General features: G+C 48.5%; 1 protein-coding gene across 1 annotated transcript in view; it reads right to left on the minus strand.

The window, feature by feature from the left end:
- Positions 1-631: 631 nt before the first annotated feature.
- LOC112986789 (dual specificity testis-specific protein kinase 1-like) overlaps positions 632-19,621 on the minus strand; it is a 38,112-nt gene continuing 19,122 nt past the window's right edge. Inside the window, exons 2-9 of the mRNA XM_064523530.1 lie at positions 18,200-18,398; positions 12,667-12,788; positions 12,478-12,526; positions 11,199-11,348; positions 8,566-8,739; positions 7,874-7,957; positions 6,368-6,454; positions 632-4,660 (exon numbers count right to left, since the gene is read on the minus strand). Coding sequence (XP_064379600.1) covers positions 4,559-4,660; positions 6,368-6,454; positions 7,874-7,957; positions 8,566-8,739; positions 11,199-11,348; positions 12,478-12,526; positions 12,667-12,788; positions 18,200-18,385 — 954 coding nt within the window. The 5' untranslated portion in view covers positions 18,386-18,398 and the 3' untranslated portion in view covers positions 632-4,558. The remainder of the gene's footprint in view (positions 4,661-6,367; positions 6,455-7,873; positions 7,958-8,565; positions 8,740-11,198; positions 11,349-12,477; positions 12,527-12,666; positions 12,789-18,199; positions 18,399-19,621) is intronic.

Below are 19,621 nucleotides of genomic sequence, written 5' to 3' on the forward strand. Positions count from 1 at the left end.
TATCCATCCCCATTTAGCACCCCCTGAGGGCTGTTTGGACAGGCCAGGAAGGAAAGTATCTTTCCTCATAACACAAATGATTTCTCATGTGAGGGGCTAAGAAAACTGGGCTTCAGCATTTCCATATGATTTGTGTTTGGATACAGCAGACCCAGTGGTCTGTAACCTTCTGCCAGAATGAATACAGGTGCCTCTGATTTTCTGAGGTGTTCTTGTGAGTGGGCTGTATCTGAAGAGCAATTAATGTCACATATGAGTCAGAGAAAAACAAACAAACTACAGCTGGGGATTACCATGGGCTGCTCAGATAGAACAGGTGAATCTAAGTCCCTCTATACTATGCTTGTGTTGCTGCTGTTTTCCTGTGCCACTCTAACTGAAGGGTGCGATTTAAGGAGCTGACTGACCCTGCCACAAACCAAGGCCGTAGGGGGGCAAATATCACTCTCTCATAGTTAACACTGTTCTGTAAATGTCCTTTAACTAAAGCTTTATAATGTCCATTACACTGAAATGGAGCATGAAGATGGTCATTTAGATGTCTTCAGTGACTCTGCTTAAATACACACAGCATTTCAGCGGTACCACTCAGCAGACACAGGATGACGAAACACACGCAGCAGCCCAGGACTGATGTGGGAAAGAACCACTAAACTTTATTTCCAAATGATATTTTAAAAAACTAACAAAGATATATTGCAGGACATGGAAATGCATGGGCCCATGGGGCACAGCATGGCCTGGTCCATGCCGTCAGCATCTGCAGAGTGGAATAGTCAACAGGGGAGAGAGTGGGAGAGGAGGAAGCTCCTGTTCGTATCTGGTGAAGTTGAGCCTGCTGTGTCACCCAGACTCTCCATCCACTATTGTCGTTGCTTCAGTTCAGAGCGAGGACTCCAAGATATGAAATTCAACTACTGACCTGGACTTTGTGCCACACTGGTGTGGGGAAACTTGGCCCTGCTTCCTATAGACAGCAGTCCCAGCAGGGAGGCAAACAGCTAAAAGGGATCTCAGCTGGTTGCCGGTGCTCATCTCTTCCACCAGCTCTGAATGGTGGAGTAGAAATCCTTGCTCCACTAGATGCACCAGCCAAACTCCCAAACCACCTCTGTTTTCTGCGAGCTCCCAGCATCGGCTCTGCTAGTCCACATAGTGCTTGCAGACAGTCTCAGTCCCTGTCCATCAGTCCTAAGTGCCCTTGCAGTGGATACCAAAGGTCCTTCTTGGAAGGACCTGGAGTCTTCCTGTCACGTGAGATCTGGCATGTGTTCTTACCATGGGAGCAGATGGGACACAGGGGAAGCCCAAAGAAACACAGCTCTGAGTCCAGCCTTTGCGGATGCTTCCATGGACACTGGGAGCAACAGGTGTCACGTAGACCTTGTTCCACCAGCCACACCTATACTGGGAGACTGAAAAAGGCCTGTTGTCTGGCCCTGGGGCTGCATGGTCCAGGCTTGCTGTGTCCAGACCACCAGCCTCTCTCTCTTCAGGACAGTCTGCACATCCCACTGGGTAAAGTCACTGGGAATAGTTCCCAGCTCATGCTAGCTCTCAAACCATGACCAAGAAAGTTGAGGGCAATGCTGGTGGTTGGGGTCCACTCCATACCAGGGAGGCACCAACACATTAATCTTATGAGCCATGGCAAGACAGCACCCAGGCCCATGTCCTCTTTAGTCACAAGTACTGATATAACTACTAATTCCAGTGAAAGCATCATTTTTGGCCTTGACTGGCATCAGTCTCTGTCTGGCTAGCTCAGCAGGACTGGCTATCCCATCACAGCTCAGAGCATGTTGTCAAATTCCCCTGTGCACTGTGCAAAGAATAATATCCCCACAGACCTGTTTAATCTGGGAGCTTCTTACACCTGGGCAGACAAATAAAACTGAAAGAAACTCCTTCATACTAAAGCCTCGCTGGACTATCCACAACACCACATGCCATTTCTACCGTGTCTCAGCCCCGCAGTTGTTACTTCGCAGGCCCAGGCTCAGAGGCACTGCTGGAGGAAGGATCAGCCTGACCTGCGGTAGGGCACATATCTCAAACACCAGCACCAAGTTTTTGTGGTCCTGGAGAGGGGGCAGCTGGCAGTGAAGGAGCCCTGCGGAAGAGCCACCCAGGACAAGACACTTTCACCCCACAACAGGCCATATGAGGAAGCAGTATTTTGTCTGTCTTCCTTTATCCCATTCTTGTGCAGGAGGAGCAGAGGAAGAGTAGACTCCAGCCAAGGAGACTAGGCAGCATGGAGAAAGCTAGAGAAAGGCTACGTGAAGGCATTTCACCTAGCCAGGGCCTGATACAAGGTGGACAGCAATCCTCTGTCTGCAACGGCCTTTGGGAAAAGTTTCCTATCCTTAATGCTTCAGGTGTTCGGACATAACATTGGGTTCCTCATTCTTGAGCCTATACCACTAGGGAAGAAAAGTTTCCTCCCACTCAGCACAAAGGAGCCTGGGGAGTCTTGGGAGGTTGCAGTTAGTTCTGCCAGTTCAACTTCTGGTAGCCAAATATGCACCCTGTGATTTCCTTCCAAAACTCTACTGTGACACAAGTCATGGCTGGTTCTGACTGAAGATACACATGTGTATCAATGCTGTTTTCACTGCTGTTGTACTCCATTTCACTCCACTGGTCTGAAGCCCCCAAACTGGCACAAGTCAAAAAGTGGCCACTCTCCCTTCTCCAGACTGAAAAATTTCCTTATGTTCACTCTCCTGCTCCTTGAGGCTTTGTTCTTCCCAGCTAGCAGTACAGGAGTAGTTTTATTCTTGAGCAGGAGGCTTCTTGTGCACAAACATCAGCACACCACAAAAGCTTGGTGACAGCTCTGGAGAATGAGGATCAACAGATGGTGTCTAGACATGTGGCTGAGCTGGTGACCCTCGCAGCACCCAGTGCATTTCATGCCGGCTCCCAGTTCCTCCTGGTCCCTGGCAAAGATGCACCACGTGCTTCTACAATGCCTCTGTCCCAGTACACTGCCAACAGTCCCTTACATAGGCACCATGGCACAGAGACACTGGGCTCCATAGGACACCACATCTGGCTTCAAGAGCATGAGAAGAGGCCTCCATTTAGGTCTACCACCATACAGGAGCAAAACCCTCAGTTGAAGGCTCCACTGGGCTAAAAAGTGTACAAGCACTTTTTGGATGGATGAAAGATCCTTGCTCCAAGAGCTTACAGTCTATAAGAACAGAGCCACAGCTCCACCACCGTACAGACATTACACCTACTTACACCCACAAAAAAATTGGTCCTAGTAGAACATCAGTTTTTCAGAGCCATGGCCCAGCAGGCAGCTGATCTGGAGGCTGGGACTTGATCGCTCACTTCTTTCTCTTAATTTGCAACGCAAGAGCAATTCTAGCCACAATTTTTGCCACTTCTGGATTAGATCTGCAGCCCTGGCATCCTCCTCCAGCCCGCAGAAGAAAACATGGTAACAAAAGAAAGTCCTTTTCTGACTGTGTGAGCCCTAAGGCCCACATGGGTGTCACCAGGGAGGCCACAGGGTGCTGAGCCAGGCAGAAAACTTGGTGAGATGTTTGGTGTCATCCTGCCTATTTGCAGGCACGGATAGCTGACACTGGACCCAGATCTCCCCTGTTTTGGCCTTGCAAGCTGTCATTGCTGTACTTGTCACCGTGCATTTGCAGCGGGATGAGGAGGGAGGAGGCAGACCCCTCCATCTTTGAATCCTAGATGAGGACATCGGGAAGAAATCCAGACTGCCATTGTGTTGGGACATGGCTCTCACATGACAGACATGTCTGACAAAGCTTTTCTGAGAAGAGATATTAGTTTGTTAGTTTGTATCTTGATAAGGCACACCCTCCCCACCCCTCAACCTGTCCCAGGTTGGTGTCCCATGAACAGCCTGGCAGGACCTCCATACCCAGGAGGCACCTCAGCACCCAGCCATGCTCTGCACACAGTTCCAGCAGCCCCCATCCAGAAGGGCACGTGACTAGAAACATTACAGAACAAATCTGTCCCTGCAAGGCTACTGGACAGGTGTTTTAAGGCTTTGAACTGTAAGGCAACCCTGGGGTGCTCACTGAGCACCCCAAAGCCCCTCTCCTTCACACTGCAGTGACCCCCAGCCTCCAGAGAGGCTCTTCCCCAAGGCTGGAGGAGCAAGAGAAGGGGAAGGCCCTGGGACCAGGTGGGGAGCGGAAGCAGAAGAGAACTACATTTTCTTTGGGGATTTGGAGAGCATCCTGAAGGCAATTCAGGTCCCTGGCCTGCCCTCCAGGATCATCTGTTTTTTTTTTTGTTTTTTTTTACAAGCAAAGCTGTTCAGTGTCCAAATTACATCTGTTAAAAACCTTAGCTAGGAAAAATATACTCTTGGTAAGTCCCTTCTCCATTTTTGACCATGTTTTCCATCCAAGAAATTAGAAACAGACTATGATTAAATAAATACCAGTGCATCACTTAGCTCTTCCCTTCCCCACCTTCCTTCTTCACTCCTGACCCCTCAGACACTTAATTTACAGTTTGTGCGATACTCCATCAGGCCTCACAGGAGCCTGGCAGGTCAGCCCGAAAGCTGATTGTCCTTCCTAGGCTCCAGACTCTCTGCGACGTCTTCCAACTCATCCAAGATTTCGGAGAAGGATGGCCTCTTAAACGCTTCCACCTGGAAGAAGATGGGAGAAGCTGAAGAGGACAGGAGGTGGGTGTTGTGCAGCAGCTCTCCTGGCTGCTCAAGGCTGGACAGCAGCACTCATGCAGCATCAGCGCTGGCCTAGGCCACGCACCCAGCAGTGGAACCTTCTGGCATCGCTGCATGACGGTCAAGGCCTGGGCTGCTGCAAGCAAGCAGCTGTACGATGGATCCCAGATTGTGGGATGGTGCAAGCAAAGGCAGCCTGCAGTGAGTTGCTAAAAACCAGCCCAGCATACCAGGCCAAGCACGCTTCCCACCATCCACAACAAGGTGTGGGAAATGTCAACTGCAAAGCCCATTTGAAATGCATAGGGCCAGAGGTTATGAGGGGAAAGACTTGAGGCTGGCATCAGGAGGGAGATGCCTCGTTCCCCCAGCCTTTTCACAACATTCAGGGTCTAATCATCTTGTTTCCCAGATATAGCTCATTTTCTGTGGGCTGTGATGCCCCAGCTGTCCCGGTTCCATCAGGGAATGCTGGAGTCCCCAGAGAGGTGGTTCATCCCTTTTCCTCTTGAATACAAAGAACTCCAGACCCCCCTCCATCTCTCATAGCAGAGACCAGATCTCACATCCTGCAGGAGATGCCATCAACTCCTTCCGTGTGGGTGAGGGCTGCCGAGGGGCATGGCCTGGTGGCACGGTGCACCACCGCTACAGCCATAACACCCACAGCCCTTGCTCCCACTATGCCTTCCTGAGGCTCCCCTTGTCCTTACCATGCTACCTGCTTGACCCACAGAGAGGCAGTCCGGGGAGCCACATGAGCCGAAAGCTCCCCGAACCTGCACACTATGCAAGTGCAGAAAAGAACAGACCTGAGGGCCATTTCTGGCAGAAGCCAGTTGTTAGATCAACTTGTGTTAGAAAACTGCCTTGCAGAGATACAAGAGCTGAATACATATAAATCCAAGCCAGTTCCTGATGTGAATCATTCCTCTGATTCAGTGCAAGTTATTCACATGTCCTTAGAATTCATTTGCAAGCACCTAGCAATTAGCTGCATTATAATCACCCAGCTTCTCTACTTTCTGCCAGAGCAACAGCCTTGTTTTTCTTCTAAGAGATTAACTTGAATCTTTGCTTTCTTTCTGCTTTGTCCCCCGAGACTTTGGGCAGCATGGTGAGGCCCTCCAGCTTTCACCATTCCCTTCTATGTGAAGACAAGAAAGGTTGGAGAAACATACTCCAATGATATCAGTAGGGCTGGTAACAGCAAGCCGGCATCCTCCAGAGAGGGTCAGCTGTCACGTCTGCCTGTAGCCTGACCATGTAGGAATTGGACACCACGCATCAGCCCACACTCCTGCCCTGGGATTGATATGTAGGACTTTGGGACATTTTGGGCTGCCTTTAATGATGCAAAGGGGAAAAGTCAGGAGCTGATCCAAAATCTAGGGCCACATTGCCCAGTTCTCTCACATTCTGTTTTCCTGTATAGCTGTAATACACAAACTCAACACCTTCTCCTGGGGCTAAACTACATGGTGGATAAAAGCATACTACTGCTCCAAGAAGGTCTCATCACTTCACAGCTCAAGTGGCAGAGCCCTGTGTGCTGCCGCTGAGAGGAGCAGGTTCAAGCCTGGGGTGGGTCACAAGAATTTTAGGCTCTATTATACAAGTGTGATACAAACCCAGTAAACCCAGAGGAAAAAAAAATAGCAAGAATCTTACCCGACAGCAGCAAGCAGCAAGGTCCATCACCTGCTTGGGGCATTCACTGATCATCCCTTGGAAGGCAACGACATCCAAGCCATAATCCTGTGGGGAATGGGGAGAGCATGGGTCAGTAACTGGCCTGGTAGAGGAGAACTGGTCACAGCTACATGGGATCAGGGCTGGAGCTTCTGCAGGAAAAGCGGAAAAGTAGGCTGATGAAGCCCCAAACCTCTCTGGTGTTCAGAATGTGTCCCACACTTCATTTGCTTATCAAGACAGACCTTTTCTGGGTTTTATCCTCCTCTAAGCTTCAGATGCCATCCTTCTACTCAAGACCACCAGGGAAAAGGGATTTTACTGTGAGAAGCAATGAAAAGGTAGAGGAGACTCAGCTATAAATTTCTTTAAAAGCTTTTTGCCCTTCTCAGAGTGTCAAAGCACATAAATGCTCATGGATTAAAGCATTTAGGTTCTCTATCACAGCCACTGATGGCTCTCTCTCTATCACTGATGGCTATGCAAAGGTACCTAGGGGAACATTAGCCCTGCCAGGAGTGCACAGATGGTAAGTCATTAGCAGAACTGTGGGAAGTTGCAGCACCCTTCTGCTTGCTCTGTGCTCTCCCCACTGGGCAGTATGTGCCCTCCTGGAAAAGCTCAGATACTAAGGCAACAAGGGCCACAGAGATGGAAACCTGCCTGCCAGCACTAGGTAAGGTGCTGAGCAGTGAATGCCAAGGTCATGAACGGAAGATAATCTGGTCTTCCAAGAAGAACTGAGAATTCACAGGATTGAGCCAGTTGTTTCCATAACTACAGCTTCATCCCTGGAGGCTTCAGAGTCCCTCATATATAATTCTCCTTCATCTTGTGAACACAGATGGAGCGTTAGTTCCTGTTTAGTCTCATAGAAACATGGAATAATCTCTGGTCACTGCAAATTCTTTGCTTTGCTCCTGCAAGGTTGTTTGGAAAGAAACAAGTTGCTGTTTTCCTGCTGGATTTTCCACCCCTGTTCAGGACAAAAATAAAGGAGCACAACACTTTGTGGGAGGGAAAGGTTGCAAATGTTGAAATAAAAAAGGCCATATTTTCTAGGGAAGCCCACTCTTTCCACATGAACTAGGTATTAACCCCAACACAGCTCATTTCAAAATACAGGTTCATCATGAAAGTTGTATTTAACCTGCCACTTCAGTGTAAAAGCTGAAATGTCAAAGCCAAATGAAGTATTTTGTATTAAGGTTTTTAACAAAAATATTTTATCTCAAATGGTTGATCTAACAACAGCACTGAAACTGTGCATGATCACTCTTTTCCACTAAAAATTTTAACTAAATAAGATTTTCTTGACAAAAAAAAACCTCTAAAGAGAAACCAGAGCATGCACACCTGTGTGTGTATGTACACATATACATGCAGCATTACATCACTTCACCAGTCTGGATTCACGCCCAGAGAGAAGCCACAGTCTGGTACCATGGAGAAAGCATTGCTAAATTTGGCTCCAGAAATCCTTACCTGAGTCCTAGGAAGCACTTCAGGGTCAGCTGGTATCCTGCCCAGGATTTCACAAAGGACAATGCCGAAGGAGAACACGTCCACCTGCAGGAGGGATTGGAGAGAGAGGTGGGATTAGGTAAGCACAGAAGCAAAGCATCAGAAAGGGGAGTACTGATGACGTTGCCTTCCCATTAGTCATGCAAAACCCATCAAAGGTCTTTTGGAGATGGAGGCAGCAAACCTCTCTTCCGCAGCTGAACTTCTGCTGGGTTTCTGAACCCATCCAGAAACTCTACAACCCCACTTGGGTCCCAGGCCCTTCTCTGGGAAACGCGATCCCATACCCTTGTTCAACATGTTCAACATGGCTGGCACTTCTACTGTAGTTCTGGCACCCCCCACAAATAGCCCACAACAGTTTAATTGGGCTGTAACTCCTCAGCCATCTTCCTTGGAGACACTTCACTATCTTTGTCCAAAGCAGGAATCCATTCTTCTAAGAGTTTAACTTAATAAGGCCACATAAGCAGCTTTCAAGTCTAAATAGAGCATAATCAAGCAAAGGTCCAGGTACAAGGACAAAGTTTCCCAGGTAGGGAGAGAAGGGCTTTCCTGCTGTTGGGACATATCAGCAATGAGCAGAGGAGACATTCCCCGTGCTCACTCAGGAGCTCTGAGGATGAACAAAGAGCTGGGAAGCAGTAGCATACCTTCCGGTCATAGGGCTCTCCTCGCAGCATTTCAGGAGCCATCCAGAAAGCAGAGCCCACCAGAGACAACTTCCTCTCCATATCCTTCATGGGCAGCTCCACCACCTCCCTGGCCAGCCCGAAGTCAGTCACCAAGGCTTCACGGCCCCGTGGGGTCACTCGAATGAGGCAGTTCTGAAAGCAGCCCATGGGACATAGCATGAGATGCCCAGGCAAGTAAGAGCCTGGCAATTTTACTATAGGGCACCTCACCAGTGCTCAGCCCCACCTCACTGTTACAGGCTCTCTCCTTGTCAGAGATCATCATCATCCCGGCAGCACACACTGATGAGCATGGGGCAGATGCTAGACCCGGACTGATCACATCTGAAGATATTTGATGCCTAAAAAAAAGTCCTTTGAATGAACTGTTCCTCAGCCTGTGTCCATGGAAGACTTTTGGTTCACTGTCCATTCCATGCCTGGGCTCTGTCAGGAGCCCTCATTACACGGAGACCTCTGCCCACTCACCGCCACTGCGCCTCCGATTGCCTGCTGATACAAGTCTCAAGGACCTGGCACTGGCCCTTGGTGCTAAGAAACCTGGACTGAAATTTGCAAAGTTGCTTGACAGGGACATGATTATCTGAAACAGACCTAGAAGTCCATGCTTCAGCCTTGCTCACTGCTCAGCCAAAGGTGACTTTTCTTACTGACCAGGATTATATGCTCCTTACACGCCAGCTGTGACCTTCCTAGGTCCTCAGCACTGTTTTGCAGTGCCCTGAGCAGTCCTGTAGAGTACAAAGCAAAAGCTAGACTGTCAGGTAGGCTTTTGTACCATAGCACAGACTCAAAAAGAAAACATGTTTGTTACAGATCAGGTTGTACAGTCTTTAGACAAATCGGTTCCAACCGAACAACCCATGAAGATGATTTTCTCTTCAGTCGTATGCTGGTTGTTGTCTTTCTGGAACAATTTCTACAGAATTCTCTGAAGGTTTCTTGAAAACCCTAGTGGTTTCAGCCCATTCAGTTCTCCAGGGTTTCCTCCTCAGCATCTGCTCTGAGAGAGCTAATACAAGCAACAAAGATCCTCTCAGATGGCTCTCACTAACAACCAGATTTCAAGTGAACACATATACTTGTCCCTCTCATATCTTTAGGCACCATCACTGCAGGAAAGCCCAGGATTCCTGGGGAAAGACAAAACTCTTCCAGGGCTCAAGCACTGCAGCAAGACAGAATGGACAGGCAGTGACTTCAGACACTCATTAACTTTCCACGAGCAGATCTGGAAAGCTCCTGAGTTCATCAGTCATTACCAAATTGGAAATTACATCTCAAATGACTTCAAAGCACACTGGCCAAGAAACCTGTGGTCAGAATGAACCAGGCTATTACCCAGTCCTTCCCCTGGTGTTCATGATTTCATGGTTAGTAACCGAGCCAAGCAAACAGCTGTGAGATTAAAAAGGCAGGTTTGCTTCCTGTGCTCATGTCTCTCAAGACTGTAATGCTTGACTGGCTTCACCACTGCTTCATCAATATTTCAAGTTTCCTTTAAAAAGCTTACAGAGCACTGACAGAAAGAGCCTGTAAGAGATACACCACTACTCACTCGCACAGCATCAACTGCAATGACTTGCAAGCTTCATTTCCATAAATGCTCAGGCCGGCCTCTGGGTTCAGATGACTCAGATATGGTCCAGGCTGGTGGCCAAACCCCGAACTCGCATACACTGATGCTTCTCTCTCTCTCTGATATTGTGGACATGCTGCAGATTCACCTGAAGTGTGGGTAGGTTTTGCCCAAGAGTGATCAACAACAAGACACTGCCCCACCATGTTCCTACTTCCACATCAGTGGGAGAGGAAAAGCCTTATCAAAGACTGTCCCTACAGACACACCTGAGAGTGGCAAAGCCTCAGCACTATTCCTGCCCCCATCCATGTACCACATGCCCAGGTTGAGGAAAGCAGGCCTTCCAGACAGAGGGTCAATACACCAGAAACATGATGTGCCTTTGCATTACACCCAAAGCCACTGGCCTGTCTTCAGACGCCAGTCTTCACTGGCTGCATGCTGACAGAGTGTGAAACTGCTGAGGAGGTCACTGACCTACAACTGGGGACTGAACCGTAAGGATATAGGAAGTGCAACCTCCCACCAGGTGAGGGAGGAGACACACATCTCCAGAGCTCCGGTGTTGCTCTGAATGCAGACAGAGCACCATCCCACACAATACTTGCTCACAGAGCCCATAACCACCTTCCTATTAACAGAAGCTTCCTCCTTGCTGTGAGCAGGAAAAGAAAACTGTAGGTTGGGCAGAGCTTCTCTTGCAACTGTAGGCAGAGAAAAACCATGTGCAATCCTGCACACGTTTCCACTTAGTTCCCCTTCTGACAGCAACCACACTAGGAGGAATATATTTTTATCTCTGTCTGGGTTTCCCACTTGGCAAGAGATGAATGCACTGTAATTAAAGGCTTTATCAAGTTTCCCTGCAAAGCTAACGTGGAGCAGAGGACCAGCACAAGGCCTGAGGCCTACTGGTTACAGCCCCTAAGCCCTAAATGGTGCTGTAAGGTCCCTTGACTCAGCCTGCCTTCAGCGGCCCAGGGGTAACGTCCCCTTTCCAGCTGTGTACCTTGGAGTTGAGATCCCGGTGGTAGATGTTCTTGGAGTGCAGGTAGATCATGCCTCTGGTGATGTCAGAAGCTAAGTCCACTTTCTCCTTCCAGGTCAAAGTGACGTCTTTGCTGGCCAGGAGCTCCTCCAGGCATCCCCCATTCACATACTGCAGACAGAGAGAAAAAGTGGGAGGCTCTGGAGCTGGGCACAGGCACTCCTGGAGCCTAGATGTTAAATAGTCACTCACCAGACTTGGGAACCCCTCTTTTGAGATGGGAGGTTTGAAGGGCCCTAGCACACAGACACCCTAAGTAAGATCAGGGCATCCCTGTACTCAATGCAGTCTAAGTACCCCTCCAGACACGGTAAGTCACAGCAGCTCTCTGGGCCCTGCCCCACTACATGGGTATAAGCCAGCAGGGCAATGCAGCTGGAAATTAACCCCTCAGCAGACAACTTTCTGCACCTGCACTGAGACATGTGCTATGCAGTGCTCTCACAACCTGCAGGCAACTGCTGCAGCCCCTTCCTGGGTGTCTGTCTGGAGCCTGGCAGCACCACGCAGTGCTTCTCCTCTCCACATTGCTATCAGATATTGCTGTGTTATCTTTAGGTGCTCTTCACATCCAGTGGTCCTCTATCTCCATTCCCAGTCTTATTCATTCAGCAGCGGTCTCCTCTGTCCCTCAGTGATATGTTAACACCTGCTCTCTTACAGCACTTCTCACTGTGTCCTAGAGCGCTATGTCAAGGGGCTCACTACCACGGTCCTCACTTACAGGCAGCAAATCAGAGGCAAAGAGACTTTCAGTGACTCAGTCAAGGGCTGCAGGCCACAAACAGTATAGAGAACAAGGCAAGGTCTCACCAGCACCAGCTTAGGCTTCTACATTACACCACATCACCATGCCAGAGCCACCTTGCAAGTCCTGTCAGCCTGAGTCTGCTTCGTTTTCTACTCCATTCCTTCCATCTCCTGGCTCCTCTACTGACCCCTTGACTGGCCCATTCTGGCCTTCTGGTGGCACTGGGCCAACCTGAGACACCTCTTGGCTATTATGCCTGAATCTCTTGGCCCTGCAGTGACTGTGCCTCACTCCAGCTGTGAGCAGCTACAGAGGGGAGAGGACCAAAAGCTTCTACGAGCACCAAGAAATCTTGCTAGCCCAGAGTCATTTACAGGCTAAGGTGTGAGAGGGGCCACATGTGCATTACAGGTTATCTGCCATCCTCTTTGCCAAAGAACTGAAGGGTCCTTGCCTGCCTGCAGCACACTTACAAGCAGAAACCTTTACCTCCAGAATGGGGTACAGCTTGTCGTCCTTCACACATATCCCGAGGTACCTAAGGCAGAAGGACACACCAGAAAAAAACAAGCCATTAGGGTTCAGTTCAACCACTTATCACAGAACTGCCTTAGAGACACTGAGCCATAGCTGAGCCCCTGCCAGTCCCCACCATTCAAGGCCAGGGGATGTGCCCACCTGACGATATTGGGGTGGGACAGCTTCTGCAGCAGGCTGATCTCACGCACAATCACCTCCTGGTCCACGTCATTCTTGTAGATCTTCACCACCATCACTTTGCAAGTGGCAGCCTGGGTCACCTAGAGCCAAGGTTGGAGTAGGACATATCTTAGCTCCCAGAGGTCTGCCAGCCTCTGGGACAATGGCATCCCTTCCCAGCCAAAGGCCCAGATCACATTTCCCTGTTGCCAGGGGCTTTGCAGAGTCATTTGCACAACTGCAAGGTACTGTCCCTTCCACTTAAGCTCCACTGCAGTGATGCCCACCTAGGGGCAGCCAGGCCCCTCCTGTCCCAGCATATCACAGCCCTCATCCCCAGCCAAAATTTGGGTGTAACTTTGGCCAGAGTAGTTCCTCTACCTACACTGAAGCACTGCAGAGATACCCTTCTCCCTTCTGATGCCCTCCATTCAATGTTCCTTCCCAACCACAGCCTGTCTCTGCGTCTCCATCGCTTCTTCCCAGCCCTCCTGACCCCCTCCTGCCTGGATTTGATCACTGCACAAGGCTGCTGGCCACAGTCCTTTTCCTCGCAGCCTCCTGGGCCCCTTCCCATGACCAGTTTCCCCTGCACCAAGGCTCTGCTGCACAAACACAATGAAGGAAGTGTAGAGCCAGATCGTTTCTCCCCCACACCCTAAGATGGAAGCTCCATGTCTAGGCTTCTCAGCCATATGTTAACCTGAAACTCTGCTGTGGATTAAAAGACCTATTTCATTCCTAGGACTTTCCTCTGGCAGGGATATTGGAAGCCAAAGGATAGAAAACAAAAAACTGTTCCTCCACCTTAAAATATGTAACAGACTGAAGCAGGCATTTTGGGGAGGAAATCTGGTGTCCGCAGTGGAGGTACTAGGATTTCACAGTACTGAACTGGGTTTGATGTGGGCTGCTGGACATACAAGGATCTTGTGGCTCTCACCCCTAACAGGACCATCCAGGGTCCCTGCACTGGTGCTCATGACATTTGGGTTGAAGATCCAAACAGCAGTTTCCAGACTATGTGATGGGGCACCCTGATACTTTTAGTATTTCCATTCTCAGTTAACATCTGCTTTAAGGAGAGCTAAGTACCAGGTATGGCCTAGACTGATGTCCAGACAACTTTCTCAGGGCTAACAGAGAATCCAGCCACATGTTTAACTTACTTTTCTTTTCTTGTTTGCCATTTGTTTTAAGATAAAAATAGTTCAAGCACAACTTGAGTTGGCTTAAGAGCAGTGCTCTGAGGCCCAAAGCCTGCACCCATTGCTCTCTGTGCAGGCCACTTATGGATAAGGTTACCAGCATAGCTGAGGAGAACAAAGAGCTGCATGTAAGACTCAGATGGCCTGGAAAAAGAAAGGCTCATTATAATCAGGGTCACAAAACAAACTGTCTTGGGAGCAACATGAACTGCTGCTTCCTTCCTGAAGGAACGCAACCTGAGAGCTGATGCTTATCGCTGGAAAAACATTGCTTCTGTATTCATATGGGTCATAAAGAAGCCAGGGCTCTGACAGTATCACCTAATGGCACTTCCTAACCACAGAGTGTGAGTCACTAATCAGATGGAATTGATTAACTGTACAGATATAACTGTAAAAGATGCTATCAAGCATCTTTGCCCAAAGACTGTGTGACCTTATGGTCAGGACAGAGTACAACAAGCAACAGCAATCTGGAAACTCTGAAAAGCTTTAAGAAGAGCTAATATTGAGTTCTAGTGAGACTTATTAGCTCTGCACAAACTCTGGTAGAGATCTACATTGAGCTTCCATTTAAGGCTGCGTTTTCCAGATGGATGCTGGTGAAGTTCACAAGCACTGCCTGGGCATGGATAGAGTTGAGTGCTGGAGGAGTATCTGTCTGCAGGGAGCACCCATGGCAATGCAAAGTCCAGCCTAGTTTAAACACAGCAAAACAGAGAGAAGAAATGACTGAAAAGTAAGGACACACCCCCCAAAAAAGTGGTGGGAGAGATAGGTGAAGGGAAAGGAGAGAGATGAAATGAATAACCAAACATAAAAAGAGGTTAGATCTATGCAAACTTTTTCCAAGTTCCTGAATTGGGATCTATGCTTTAAAATGCGTATGAAATGTGTACAGAATGACTAAACAACTGGGGGAAAAAGGTCTGTCCAATAGCTCTGCACAGCAGCACAGTGAAGAAGGAGCACGGCTGCACTTGAGAAATGAAGCAGACGAGACACAGTCAAGCCCATGAGGTCAATCCTACACTCACTAGGCACCAGCACCAGCAGCAGCAACCATGGTTTCCTCTACAAACATGACATCCCCAGCAGCGTGCGATCCCATATTCTTCCTTCCTGTTCCCTGCCCCTTACCCATGTCAAATGTATTGTGATGTCAAACCCTGCAGGCCTCTGTAGAGGCACAATGTGTCACCTCGGAAGGTGCAAAGTTGGAAGGTGTTTTTTTCCAAACTGGAGGACCTGGTCTGCGCCACTAGGAATCAGACTTCAGGTAGCATTGCTCTATCTTGCACACAAAGCTTGTGCTGTCAAGTGGTGACTGAGAGCTCCATGAGCTCATGCCTTTCCCCCATTATTCATTTTTAATTTGTTGACTTCTTCCTCTCCAGCAGCAGCTCATTGCGGACACTGTAATTGGGGTAATGAAGCAATTGCATAATGCTAGCCATCACAGTTCTGTGACATATGACTCTTTGCTCTATTAGTTCATAACCCAGCCCTAGTCTTCTGTCAGCTGCTTCTGTTATTAGCTTAGAAAAACCATTGGAGGGAAAATGCAGGAGATGAATTCCTTCTTTGCTCTGACACCATCACACTCGCTTTCCATTAAGGCCCTTACCTTGAATTCTAGAACAAACTTCTAAGATGGAGAAGATCAGAAGAAGTTTAAAGTTGTCTTTGTGAAAGGAGAAAATCTGACACTGGAAAGCTGCGGAATGATAGGGAGTGGGATCTTGTTTCCTAATACACATGAAGCTTTTTGAGACCCACAGAAAAAGAAGTGCTCAGAGGTTCCTCTTGACCAGTGCTTTAAAGCAGTCCCAGAAAAAAGGATTCACTTTGCCTTTCTCTCCTGCTTTCCAGCATCTCAGATCCCTGCACACCAGATAGCTGTCAATGAATGAAACTCCCTGCTTTCTCCAAGAGAAACTCATACTTGAATAGCTCCTTATTCCACATCAGAAAGCTAAGGCAGAGAAGGAGGAACAGTACCTTATACCCAGGTCATGCAATACATCATTCACTGACATTGTCTTGCCCAGGTTTCTTGTTTCTGAGTCACATCTAGAACCAAGTGAATCCTTTTCTTTAGCCAACAGACATAGAAAGACTCCTGAACGTGGGCTTAACTGAAGAACAAGGGGTGGCAAAAGCAACTAACAGTGTTTGAGTGCCAGCATCACAGATGTGGCTTTGGGGAGGCTCTGTCCACCCTGTAGGAGCTCTTTGAAAGACAGCATCCATTGGCAAAGAGCTTCAAAGGACCATCACGAGTGATGCTATGCAGCAGGAATGCTGCCAGTCAGGGCTGAGAGTCCAAAGGAGACTGGCTGACCCGAGAAGAACACAAGTAATCTGGGCACTTCGTTACAGTCGCGCTTGAGTCCCCAGACAAATGTCAAGTCCCCATAAAGGACAATCTCAAGTCCTCCTCCACTGTCTTCTGACCCTTTGACCCATAGCATTTCATTCAAACTTTTTTTTTTATATACCAATTTTTCTCCTTCTGTTTCAAAAAGTGATTTCATTTTCATTCACGATCTGTGCCTCCAACCTGCCTACTGCTGGAATCTCATTCACTGCCAGGGCAGGATTAAAATGTCACATGCAGAGGAAACAGCAACTGTTACTATGAAAATATGCTAGATAAAAGAAAGGGAAGGCAATGGCAACAGCACACTGTGTAGGTGGGGAAAGCAGTTACTGGAGGGATATTGTGTGGTAGGGAGAGGTATGTGTCATGCATTGCTTCAGTATGAAAAGAGCTGCCATAGACCTTTGGCTAGACATTCCCTTTGAACAGCTTCACTTCACTCTCCCTGAGCCTGAAGTTCACCCACAGGCTATATATACAACAGAGGATGAGGGGGAGGTTAGCAAAGATAGAGGCTTGAAAAAGCAACATGCAGTGATCTATCCAATTTGCTATAACTCTTTCTGCAGTTCCAAGGCCAGACACTGCCAGGCTGGCTCCACTAGCTTCGACAGGGCTGCACTTGTTTACATCAGCCAGGCATCTCACCCAGAATAACATCAAAGTACTGCTCTGGCAGCAGCATCTTGTGTTGGTCCAGGAGAAACACATGGTCATGATGTCCATTCCAGGCCTGGTCAAGCTAAGAAGCCGAGGGAGATGGTAAAGTCAGGCCCGCAACCTGTTTCCACTGGGTCTGTGTCACATCCCAGCTACCAAGGTCAGTGTCAGAAGCTGCATTCTGGAGGGGTCCTGGGAAGGGAGATGACACGTGGGCAAACCTTGCCACGTTGCAAAGCAAAATGGCATTTGTTCCCACAGTGAAGGCTGGAGTCTCCCTTCCTAATGCAAAGCACCTTCTTTCTCTTTGTTATTCATAACAAAGTGATCACTGAGGGCTGCTAAGAGCTCAACTGAAATAAACATTGGTGAGATGCTAAAGCGCTCCTGGGCAGAGCAGAAGCATCGGAGCGGAAGCAAAGCTAGCAGCACCCTGGATCTTGTGCTTGCCCAGAGAGGGATAAGCAAACTTCCACACCAGTGGAGCTTGGTGCAGGGAGTGACTCACAACAGCCCCAGTGAGAAAAGCAGCTTTACCTTGGTGATACATCATCATGCATTAGACATCAGCTTGCAGGGAACTATGGGTTTCCTGACAAGAAGGCAGCAGAGGGGAAAAGTCAATGGAGCAGCAGCCCATCCCAGCCTGACATTACCACATGGTCCCCTGCTTTTTCTCAGCATCACTCTAATGTGGGGCAGCAAGGCACCAAGAGGGGGATGAAGTAGCTGGTGTCTCTAAGAGGCATGGGTGGCAGGTATCCTGGGACACACACACAGCTTAGTTTTGGACTCTTTTTCTCTATATGTTTTGCTTTATTTTTGACAACAAAACCTGTACAGAGCATAAATAACCCCTTATCTCATCCTGGGGTTACCCAGTGTTCATGTTTAGCTCCCTGACAGGTCTGTTGTATCGGTAGATTACAGTATCAATGAGCATTGCTCAGTCAGGCCCTCCCCGTCTCCTTTTTCTTTGAAAGCCAGATCAAACCCTTCAAGGCTCCTAGTAGAAAGGAGATGCACATCAAAGGAGATGTGTTCAGTGCACAGAGGGGGTGTCCTCCCCTCTCTTATCCCAGGCAACCTGCCAGGGTGAGTGGGGAGGGAGGAAAACAAGAAAACAGGCTGGTTCCTGAGATGGGGTACTGTCTACATGGACACTTGGCCAACTACTATGCTGCTCCCACACAGGTCACGGGCTGCTTGCATGTCAGGGCGACCACCCCGCACTATGTTGGCTCACCCGCAGCACTTTTACCTTGTAGACTTTGGAGAAGAAGCCACTACCTATCAGCTCAGCGTTGAAGTTTTCCCAGAACTCCAGTTTCCTGACAGCCGTGCGGAGCCTCTGCCAGCGGTCAACGTGGTAGTAGGTGTCAGATGATTCGCCATAGTACTGCATGGGGCTAGAGGGCTCTGATGCGATCAGCCCTGTCTCGCACATCACGGGGCAGCAGCTAAAACACAGCATATTTTACAGTAAGCCAATAGCAGCACTCACATGTCAAAGAAATATCTGCACTAGAGACCTGGTCTGGATGAAGCCACAAGAGTGATGGGAGAGGAGACAAGCCACTACTCAGCCATGAAGTACCCGGAGCACACATTGCACTGGGAAGCACTGGCCGCCTTCTCTCTGATAAATCACCCTGTGCTTAGGCTTGCCTTATGCAGATTATATTTGGACTTCTTTAGACCAGGATTTAAAGATGTCAAATTACCACATGTGCACTTACACCTTTTAAGGGTCCAGGGTGGATAGGATGCATCATCTTCAACACATGCTCCAGTAGCCCAGGAAAAGCCTGGGGAACTTTGCCTTGCTCAGCTAGTTTAAATTGGGCTAAAACCCATCTTGTCTAAACTGGGCTTTAATATAGGTCACTTAGCACATATTAATGACAAGTTGATTACCCCAGAGCTCAAGACAGGACTTAGCTACTATTGCAGCCAGAGGGTTGTGGCTTTGAGCGCACTAGCCAGGAAACTGGCAATCTTAAAGTGTTCTTATTCAGCAAGTGCTTTCTGTCTGTTAAAAGCCCTAAAAAATCACATAACAAGGAAAAGCCCCAGCATCTCTCTTTAACTCTGCATTTCAAAACACATTCTCCTAGTCTGCCTGTTCTGAATCTGTCTCCAACCCTCCAGCTCCCTCTTCTAAATTATCTTCCTCTTCCACTGTTCTGATTCTCATACTTTCCTCTACAAACCCCCTTCTCCATTCCTCTTTCTGCTTTTTACAGCATCAAGTTCACACTCCTCCAAAGCCATATGCCATGCCCCACTTTTCCCACACCCCTTGCCTCCAATTATTTCCAAAGATGCAGGCAAAGCAAATCCAGAGGAAGTAGAAAATGGGATTCTGACACCTTGCCTGACTGAGGTCTGAATCATGCACCTGCTTTCGGATAATTTTAAACAACCACTTGTCTGCTACAAAGCTGTCTGAGCACTTTCCACTTACAGTACGTGTCCACAGGTATGTCAGATTCCCTTGGCCCTGAGATCTCAGCTAGCCTTTATACACTGCCGCTAATAGCCTTTACAACTGCTGCTTTGCCAAACTGTAACCAAACGAGAAAAAAGCCAACAGAAGTGTAATTCTTCAAAGTCTCCAGCTGAAGCAAAGAAAAGTTCTGCCTTCCCTAAGTTTTTGTCCTAGGTCTTGCACTGAACAAAG

Source organism: Dromaius novaehollandiae, chromosome 20 (genome assembly GCF_036370855.1).
Source record: "Dromaius novaehollandiae isolate bDroNov1 chromosome 20, bDroNov1.hap1, whole genome shotgun sequence".
Taxonomy (NCBI): domain Eukaryota; kingdom Metazoa; phylum Chordata; class Aves; order Casuariiformes; family Dromaiidae; genus Dromaius; species Dromaius novaehollandiae.